Source organism: Calidris pugnax, unplaced genomic scaffold (genome assembly GCF_001431845.1).
Source record: "Calidris pugnax isolate Ruff unplaced genomic scaffold, ASM143184v1 scaffold140, whole genome shotgun sequence".
NCBI lineage: Eukaryota > Metazoa > Chordata > Aves > Charadriiformes > Scolopacidae > Calidris > Calidris pugnax.
In genome coordinates this window covers 549,613-560,065 of record NW_015090896.1, presented here as the reverse complement: position 1 = coordinate 560,065, position 10,453 = coordinate 549,613, and the positions used below count along the sequence as shown (strand labels likewise).

At 47.9% G+C, this 10,453-nt stretch overlaps 1 protein-coding gene across 1 annotated transcript in view; it reads right to left on the bottom strand.

The window, feature by feature from the left end:
• Positions 1 to 8,287, bottom strand: part of MTMR9 (myotubularin related protein 9) — a 28,781-nt gene extending 20,494 nt beyond the window's left edge. The window contains exons 1-3 of the mRNA XM_014948395.1: positions 7,700 to 8,287; positions 3,205 to 3,313; positions 2,460 to 2,585 (exon numbers count right to left, since the gene is read on the bottom strand). Of these exons, the coding sequence (XP_014803881.1) occupies positions 2,460 to 2,585; positions 3,205 to 3,313; positions 7,700 to 7,884 (420 nt within the window). The 5' untranslated portion in view covers positions 7,885 to 8,287. The remainder of the gene's footprint in view (positions 1 to 2,459; positions 2,586 to 3,204; positions 3,314 to 7,699) is intronic.
• Positions 8,288 to 10,453: the final 2,166 nt, after the last annotated feature.

Genomic DNA, 10,453 nt, shown 5'->3' with positions numbered 1-10,453 from the left:
CCATCCCTGGAGGTGTTCAAAAGAGGGGTTGATGTAGTGCTGGGAGGTATGGTTTAGTGATGATGCTCCTTGTTTGTTGTGTGGGTGTCTATTTTTGTCAGTTGGGTTGACGGTTGGACAAGATGATCTTTAAGGTCCCTTCCAACCTAGAAGATTCTGTGATTCTGTGAAAACAATAGTTATCCTTCCTCCCAAAACTTGTAATTGCTAAGAGAGGTCGTTTTTCCACAAAACAGTGTGAAATGCTCCAGCCCTCCCAGCATCTTCTACTCCATTCATACATTTTTCTGTAGCATCTTTAAGGTCTAATAGTTCTTCCCGTAACACCTTAATGGACTAAATAAAAGAATATTATGGTAATACAGCAGCCTCCCTGATCCCAGAGCTGAGAAATTATTATTATACAGTAAAATACCATAATGTATCAAAATTTTTAATGTGTTACCTAACTTTTTTTTTTAAATCTTAATTTTGATAGTTTTACTTTGCCATTACCAAAAGTGTCAGAGTTTTAAAACAACTCTCCTGTAGCAGACAAATGTGGAGTTAATACATTAAAAAAAGCTACAGTGCGGGGGGAACTGCAGTTTTTGACAAGTTGTTACCATATTGGGGAAGGTGAGGCATAACAGATGCAGACAGATGATTTAACGGGGAGGGAGGTCACCTGAATTCCACTCATTTGATTTATGGGAGGAGAAAAAAAGTAAATCAGCCATTTACTTGTTCTAGCCTGTCACATAAGAAAATTTAGTTACAGAACAAGAAATATTTGGTCAACAGTATCTTTCTCTGTTGGCGAGGAAGCATAAATCCTTTGAACGTGGCTTTTGTCACCATTTTCTTAAAAAGGAGTTATATCTGAAGTATTGGGTTAAAAGCCAATCAACCGCTGTTAGATGTGCGTATTTTAAAGAAATTGATTATTGCCTTTGAAACATAGTGCTATAAAGTAATTAAGGTTTTAAGCTTAAACTTCCAAGGAGCACATGTTCAGAAAGCCAAGAGATTCATAAATTTATGAATGCAAAGAAAAAACAAACCAGCTTATCAGTGGATCCATGTTAGCACCTGTATCACTCTGGCAAATACAACCATCAGAGGTGATTTGATCCCCGAAATCCAAAAGGATTTCAGCTCCACACAGAAAGCAGAACGTGAACAGAAGCTGAACCATCTCCTGCAATCCTTCATCAAGCTCCCATTTCCTTCGTCTGCCTCCAATCCTGCTCTCCCAACTCCTCCCTTCTCACCAGGGAACGCTTCAGCTCCTGCCCTTCTGATTCTCATCAAATCCTCTGCTGAGCCAGGAAAGCATCTGCTGCTTTCCCTCCAAACAGGAGAACACTCTGATCATGTCTGACTTCCCCAGCTGAAATTAGAACCAAAACTGTGGTGCTAGTTATTATAACTGGTCAGTTTGTATGTCCTTTGACAGCAGATGAGGACAGGACGTGTGAGAGTACTCTAATTATAAGACAAAAATAGAAATCTCTCCGAACTCCTTTAATTTTCTAGTGATTTCGTCATGTTAATCTGGTCAAGCTTATCATATTATTCCATTGTTAGTCATCAACAGGAAGTGATAAATGCTGCAGACAAGCTGGGTTGCAGATAAAAGGGAAAAAAAAAAAAATCAATGTTCTTTGATGCTGTACTAATGGATGCAGTCTCAGAAACCAAAGATGATGCAGCAAGTGCTCATATTTAATGTGAAACAAAGACCTGGAACACAGAGATGCCAACCCAAAGCACTAGTAAAACATGCAGACCAACCCAGACAGTTCCCACTATATTAAATTCATTTAATTTCATCCTAAAATGAAGTTTGACTACCAGATACAAGAGGCAATGCCACAAGAACTATTTGTACCCTGCAGGTACCAAGATTATATCAACATGTGCTCACAGCACCTGGAAGAATAAGACTGGGAGTTTCCTGCTCTCTAAAACCTCCCAATATTTCCAAGACAGTAGATCTTTATCTACTGTCATCTTCTTAAAGAGCTAAGAAATTCTTAGCTTTTTTTTTTTAAAAAGCCTCATTTCAATTGAGGAGTTGACAAAGATTCATCCCACTTCAGACGCAAAGTTGAGTAGAAGAAACCCAAGCCAAAGGTCTTAAATTTGTTCTCACAATAAGGAGAACCATCCTCAAAGGAAAAAAAAAAAAACAAACACATTTCCTACCTTCATGTCCTCCCAGGGAACTTTTAAATAGCCCTCAAAACTCCTTTTGTAGAAGGTGAAACACAAGTGCTAAATAGGAATCTTTAACACAAACAGAAATGCCTGATTGTTTACAGAGTGTTTAAACACCACTCATTTTTCAGGCACGGAGCAGCTTGTTTTTAATCACCCAGGATTTCCAGTCTAGACTCTACTGGGTGAAAAACTCCACAAACCCCTTGCACAAGTAATATCCGAGCGCCTGTGCAAATCCTTAAGGTCCAACTCACCACAGAACTGAGGAGCTCAAACTCTTGGTCGGGCATAAAAGAGCGCCAGCCGTCCTCAACGATTTCAAACATGGGCCGGTAGAAGAAGGGATACATGAGAGTGACTGAATCCAGGGTGGAAAGTGCCTGCGTAGGGCAAGAGGAATAAACAGCTGCTAAATTTAGTCAAACTACTACTTGATTCCAAAAAACATACAGCAAAGAGTGTTTTCCTCTGATATCGGTGATGCAAACTTAACGCACTCAAAAAGTACACAGCCGTGAAGCTTGAAACACTAAGTCACCTGCAGGAGAGTTTAACACACGTAAAAAAAAAACAGTAGCACAAATAAAGACACACACTGAACAGGTACAACTAATAGAACACATCCTACATGGCATGTACCTGATTATTAACAGCAGAGCTTAAACTCAAGAAGCCACTCAATGTTGTTTGAGGCACATGAAACTCACTCTGATTTGGATTTGCCTCAATGAAGCTGAGCTTTGTTTTCCTAAATGCTATGGCAAGCTACTTGATCAAGAAAAACAGGGTTGTGGTGTTCTTTGGCTGGGTTTCTTTTTTATTTTTGAATTTATTTTGCAAGCAATATTACAATAATTGAAAGGAAATATATCCCACGATTCTCATTTGCCTTCCAGAACATCAATGAAAACCCTCCTATCTGAGAAAGAAAAGCTGTGGAGGTCAAGGTCAGATCAAGATCTGAGAACTTCAGTGCTGTTTACCATTATGAATTCTTACCTCAATCGAGCTCGCAATGTTCAAACACTCTTCCATTCCAGGTATATCCAGCTGAATAATTCGCAGATCTTTGCATTTTATGATGATGGTACCCAACGAGCCCACAAACCTACAGCAAGACACGGAGAAAGAGTCTCTTAAGAACAGGACCCTCTAAGGTGTGATGAGGACTTATAGCTCTTCCCACAACATACGCCTAAAAGACAAAATTCCATTATTAGTAGCAATTATTAGCCTGCAATATCAGCTTTTGAAAATAATAAACAAACAAAACCACCTCTTTATTTGGCATTTGCAAGTTGTGGTCTGCTATTGTTTTTTAATTCCATCTTTGTGATACGGCAGCGAGTGAAAGTATATAAGATAAAGAGAAGGTTTTCCAGTTTTTCTTTAAAACATGAGAAAGAAAAGGTGTTTCCAGGTATTTTCTGATAGTACTGGAAATTTCAGCATTGCAGTAACGTGCTGAAACTTTGAGGATTGTGTCCTGGGTGGCAGAGCTTGAGACTCTTAATCACTCTTTAAAGCAATTTAGTTTGTTTTTCCACCCATTTTCTCTCCTCTAATCTGAAAGGAGAGAGAGGTAAGAGATCATCTGTCTTATGTTTTTGTGCCCAGCCCAGCCCAAACCATGAGATTTTTTTTTTAAAAAAGAGTTTAAATTAATTTTTAAAATAACATTTCAGTCTGGCTACATTACACTCCCTTGTCTTAAATAAGAAAGTTTGGTTTCTGCAACTTTCCATGCCACGGAGCGATGTGCTCTGCAGACTTCAGAGGAGTTAAGGTTTTATCACCGCTGGTTCAGACACAAATCAACCCAGAAAAAGCTCTACGTTAGAAAACAACCAGAGCTCACAGACGCCCTCTCCAGTCTCCTTTATGTTCCTGAAAGAAGGATGGTGTCTGAACAGAAATAGAGTGTTTTCTTCATATTAATTTGCTGCTAGTGTCCACAAAAATGATGTGGATTTTAGTTCAGAAAGCAGTGAACTAAGGAAAAGCATCTGAAGCTCCTCATGAGCTGCAGGAGTGCTTGTGGCAGCCTAAGATGATGCAAGAAGCAGAAGCAAGACCTGAAGGACCAAATTTGAGCCCCTGGTGGCCTCACCCTCACTCAGACCACGCACGCTCCAAGAGGAGACACGTTGAGCTTTGGGTTCCTTCACCTGCGCTACAAGAGCTGCCCGTTATTTATTTTAGAATTCTTATTACATCTGAAAGGCCATTAATTATTTCTTCTGTGCAGATAGAGGTTAACACGCAGAACTAATTAACACTTGGACAGTGCTGGAGGAGGAACTATGGGCTTTTTGACCGAGTTCTGCAACTCCAGCAGAGCCAGACTGTGCGTCGGTTGCCCTCGTTGCCGCGCTATTTCACAGGTCCCCAACGTAGTAACACAGCTCAGCTACAACACATCGCCGGGGCTGCACGTCCTTCCCATGTTTCTTTAAGATAAAAAAAATGTCCCCAACGTAGTAACACAGCTCAGCTACACATCACTGGGGCTGCACATCCTTCCCACGTTTCTTTAAGATTAAAAAAATATAGAAGATCCCTAGAGACCCTTCAGCTTCTCAACAAACCCTACGGGTCGTATATAAGCTGCTTTAAAAGGCTACAAAAATTCAAGAAGCGGTTTGATGAGGACGTGGTAATTAGGGAATACACTGATTTGTATAAAAGACGCTCATCTTTTGGGAGAAAAGATTTTTTTAATGAACCTAGCAAAACGTCACAGCTGTTGGGCACTAATAACCTGAAGCAGTGCCAAACTGGACCTTTCTACAACCTTTTTTTTGGCTTAAGAGCTTTGTTATTGCATTTTCTCCAGCACAGAGGATATACTCTTAGCTTTTTATACGGCAAAGTTTCACTGCAGTTATGTACACACAAAGCTGCTCTCTGGAGTAGACATCTCCCTCCCTGAGACCTTCTAGAAACCAGGGCTGGCAATCAGGGCTGTGAGTTGTAGCTGTATCTGTTAGAAATCACAGCAACACGCTACTCCCTCGCCATAATTTAAGACATTCCTTGCTCATTTGGTATTAACTTACACTGTAATTGCAACTAAGCTCATGAAAATAATAAAGAAAGAAAGGCTTGCCTATAATCATTTTCAAATCATTTTTTAGTACAAGCAGGAAGGAAGATAAGACCACAGAATCACAGAATGATACAGGGTTGGAAGGGACCTCTGGAGATCATCTAGTCCAACCCCCTGCCAGAGCAGGTTGCACAGAAACATGTCCAGGTGGGGTTTGAATGTCTCCAGAGAAGGAGACTCCACCACCTCCCTGGGCAGCCTCTTCCAGGGCTCTGCCACCCTCACAAGAAAGAAGTTCCTCCTCATATTGAGATGGAACTTCCTATTTACAAGTTTGTGCCCATTTCCTCTTGTCCTGTCCCTGGGCACCACTGGAAAAAGACTGGCCCCATCCTCCTGACACCCACCCTTGGAAGTATTTATAGGTGTTGATCAGATCCCCCCTCAGCCTTCTCTTCTCCAGACCAAAAAGACCCAAGTCCCTCAGCCTCTCCTCAGCAGAGAGATGCTCCAGGCCCCTCATCATCTTTGTAGCCTCTGCTGTCCCCTCTCCAGCAGTTCCCTGTCCTTCTGGAACTGGGGAGCCCAGAACTGGACCCAGTGCTCCAGATGGGGCCTCCCCAGGGCAGAGTAAAGGGGCAGGATGACCTCTCTTGACCTGCTGGTCACACTCTTCCTGATGCCCCCCAGGATGCCATTGGCCTTCTTGGCCACAAGGGCCCATTGCTGGCTCCTGGGGATCCTGTTGTCCACCAGGACTCCCAGGTCTTTCTCCTCAGAGCTGCTCTTCAGCAGCTCAGCCCCCAACCTGTACCAGTGCAGGGGGTTATTCCTCCCCAGGTGCAGCACCCAAGGCCAAACCACCCTGAAATCTGTTCCTGTATTAAGATGGCAACAGATTTCCTCAGGTTTCCACCACTCTGTTCCCCTCTCCACCCCCAGGCCAAGACGCTGCCTTTCTCAGAAATGCTGGGAGAAAATTAGGAACACGGGAAGACTCTTAATCAGCATCCAGTACTTCACCCAGTCCCACATTCCGAAGCAATCTGGTATTTTTAATTGCTGCTGCTTGATTTTTCCAGTCTTTCTGGCAGAAAGGAAATCTATTCCTCCAGATTTCCCTAAAAAGCAAGGAAAACAGGGGAGTGACTTTATAATTAAAAAAAAAAAATAAAATATTAGGAGGAAACTGAAAAAAGGACCAAGGTGAGGAAGCAGAAGCCAGTGACCAGGTGAGATGGGATGGCCACTCGATGAGGGAAGCAAACGATGGGGCAAAGGTGCATGAAAAGCAGAGAGAAGAAGATTTATCTCTGAAGTCCCTGTAAGAAAAGGGGATGGACAAGAACAAAATGGAGAGCTGCAGCGACAACTCAGCTTCACCACATCCTTCCCACAAGGAGTATGATGTTAAAGCATTATTGATTTCCATAAGCAGTCGGGGGGATGGAGACAATAAAGGGATGATGCTGTCGAGCAGCAAGAGACTGATCTGGGCCTGAGAAAGTCTGGAATCCATTTCTGCCATCAGTTTTGGTGGCTGATCCAAGGCAAATCACTTCATCAAGTGCCTCAGCTTCCATCTCCACTCCACAGTGGTAAAGATGAACCTTTATAAAGTGTTTCCAGAGCTACTGGTGAGATTCGCTGAACAATTATCACAGACTACTCTTGACAAAGGTGTTGAAACACAGAATCATAGAATGGTTTGGGTTGGAAGGGACCTTAAAGATCATCCAATTCCAACACCCCGACCACAGGCAGGAATATTCTGACTCTATATATGACCAAAAAACAAACCCTCAGGGTTCAACAGTCCAATATCAATATCCAAGCAGAATAAGACTTAAGCTACTATTGCCAATATTCTACCATCGCGACTTATTGATTATTTTCCTTTCCAGACCTGGATTTGAGACAGTCGAAGTGAAAACCAGTCTTAACAACCGCTGTTTCAACCCATAATGAGACACAAACGATTAGATGCAGCGAGGCAGGGAAAGTAGAATTGTGGAATTGCTGGGTTGGAAGAGATCTTGCAGATCATCAAGTCCAACCATCAACCCAACACTGACAAAACTCATCACTGACCCATGTCCCTCAGCACGACGTCTGCCCGGCTTTTAAATACCTCCAGGGATGGGGACTCCACCACTGCCCTGGGCAACCTCTTCCAAGGCTTGACAACCCTTTTGGTGGAGAAATTTTCCTAATATCCATCCTAAACCTCCCCTGGCACAACTTGAGGCTGTTTCCTCCTGTCCCATCACCTGTTCCTTGGGAGAAGAGACTGACCCCCCCTGGCTACACCCTCCTTTCAGGGAGTTGGAGAGAGTGAGAAGGTCTCCCCTCAGCCTCCTTTTCTCCAGGCTGAACACCCCCAGCTCCCTCAGCCGCTCCTCACAAGACTTGTGCTCCAGACCCCTCACCGCCTCCGGAACCCACCTCTTTTCAATAGAGTCGATGTTGGAGTGCAGCAGCCACAGCTCCTCGGCGTTATCCTGACGCCGCGACGAGAAGATGAGATGGTGGCCGGTCAGACACAGGGTCCCCTCCACGGCCGGGTAGAAAGGGCGGTGCAGGGCCACATTGTCCGCTCGGGGGGTCTTGATCAGCTCCGCGAACTCCATCCTCCCTCCGGGCGAGCGGGCAGGGCCCCGGGGAGGCCTTCACCGACAGACGCGGAGGGAGGGTTGGGGGTAACTTCAGGGGACGGGGGACACGGGGGCGGCCTACAACCGGCGGACAAAGCCTCCGAAGGCCGGTGGGGGGTTAAAACCCGACGGTGATGCCGGGGAGAGCCAGGCCGATACCGGGGAGCAGCGGGGGGATACTGGCTCTGAGGAGGCCGGTGCCGCCACAGGGCCCCGTTCCCAAAATTGAGGGGGGGAGGGAGGTGGAGTGAGGGGAGACCCCCGGTGCTTGACACAGTGGGGCCCAGCGGGGGAAGGGATCCCCGGTTCGAGCCGAGCTGCCCCGCGGGCCCCGCCGCCTCCTCACAGGCGCCCGGCAGAGCCGTACCGGGCCGGAAGTCCGCCCTTCCCCGGATGTTGAAGAAAGGGGGCGGCTCACGTGACCGAGCAGACCCAATCAGCGCCCCGCCCTTACCGGAAACGGCCTTGTGGTAAAAGCGCCCGGCGCTGCCCGTAGCCCCGCAGCGACCGTTCCGCCCCCTCCCGCGGGATTCACGGGAGCGGGGAGGGGACGGGATGAGGGGGACTGTGCGAAGGGGGCATGGCCTTGCCGGAGGGAAACCAATGGGAGAAGAGAACCGGCGCGGGGGCGGGGGAAAGGGGCGGGGTGAGGGCGGGGAGAGTGGAGAGGGCGGAGCTACGGGGCGGGCAGCAGCGCAGAGTCTATTGGTGGAGGAGGCAAGGGGCGGAGCTTAGGAGTGGGGGCGTGGCCTCAGATGGGAAGGGGCGTGGCCTTGGGGCGGGCAGAAGGCAGGGCCGTGGGGAAGGGGGCGTGGCCTTGGGGCGGGCAATGGCGGTAGCCCCGGGGCGAGCAGGGCCAGAGTCGCGGAGTTCCCCTTGCCCAAGCGCCCCGGTGTCCGCCGGCAGCCGCACTTTGGGCACGGAACCTGCCTGGGGTGAAGCCCCGGGGGGGCAGGGAGGGGCCTGAGGGGCTCAGTCCAGGTGCGCTCATGGAAAAGGCCAAAAATTCAGAGCTCCCACCCCCCGCCTGCGTGTGCCCTGACACTCCTGAGATGGTGGTGTGTGTGGCGCTTCTCCGAGACCACCCTGGCAGCTCAGCCACCCTGCACGATGGGGACAGAGTCACAGAATGGCTTGGGTTGTAAGGGACTTTCAAGATCATCCAGTTCCAACCCCCTGCCCTGGGCAGGGACACCTCCCACCACACCAGGTTGCTCCAAGCCCCCTCAAACCTGCTTCTGAACCCCTCCAGGGATGGAGCAGCCACAGCTTCTCTGGGTCAGGCTCTCACCACCCTCACAGCAAAGACGTTCTTCCCAAGATCTCATCTCAATCTCTCCTTTTCCAGTTTAAAACCCTTCCTCCTCCTCCTAGGGCTCCCCTCCCTCATCCAGAGTCCCTCCCCAGCTTTCCTGGAGCCCCTTGAGGGACTGGAAGGGGCTCCAAGGTCTCCCTGGAGCCTTCTCTTCTCCGGGCTGACCCCCCCAATTCTCTTCCGGGCTGACCCCCCCCAACTCTCTCAGCCAGCCTTCCCAGCATCTCCAGGGCCTCCTCTGGCCCCATCCAACAGCTCCATGTCTCTCCTGTGCTGAGGCCCCAGAGCTGGAGGCAGCACTGGGGGGGTCTCCCCAGAGTGGAGCAGAGGGGCAGAATCCCCCCCCTGGCCCTGCTGGCCACGGGGCTGGGGATGCAGCCCAGGGGACAGGGGGGCTTTTTTGATTGCACGTTGCTGGATCATGCCCTCGTGCCTACACAGGGGCAGACCCCTCTGGTTATACCTTCCTTTCCATCACCCAAAACGTTTTCCCATGTCAAAGGTGGTGCCTGAGGGCTGTAGCTGCTCCTTCCCAGCGTGGTACCTCCTGTGACACTGTCAGCATCCTGCAGCTGGTGGTGACAATGCAGAGAGTCTATTCCCTGGGTTATTCCTTTAAAACCCACCCCTGTTAGGAAAGTCAGAGAGCTTGGGCATGGCTGAAACTCGAATCTCCACACTGAACTTATTGGCAGGGATTTCACGGAATCACAGAATTATCAGAGTTGGAAAGGACCTCTAGAGATCCCTTTGATCCAACTCCCCTGCTAAAGCAGGATTTCCTAGAGCACATCACTCAGGACTGCATCCAGGGAGGTCTTGAAAATCTCCAGAGAGAGGACTCCATGGCCTCCCTGGGCAGCCTGTTCCAGGGCTCTGTCACCCTCACTGTAATGAAGTTTTTCCTCGTATTTGAGTGGAACTTTCTATGTTCCTATCTCTGGAAACCACTGAAAAGAGTCTGGCCCCATCATCCTTCAACCCACCCTTTAGATACTTGTAAACGTAGGCAAGGTCTCTCAGCTGACCCAGGCAATGTTAGGAAGCAGCTCCAGAGTCGTGCAAACTCCGTTTTGGGGGCTAAGAAAATCTTAATATTGATGGGCCAGACTATACCTGAAGTCCAGAGGAGAGGTCCCAGCATGGGGTTGTTCACTAGCAGTTGGGTTTCACCAAAGCCCATAAGTTAGCAAGATTAAAAACTGAATTTGACGTTTTTAATGTGGAAAC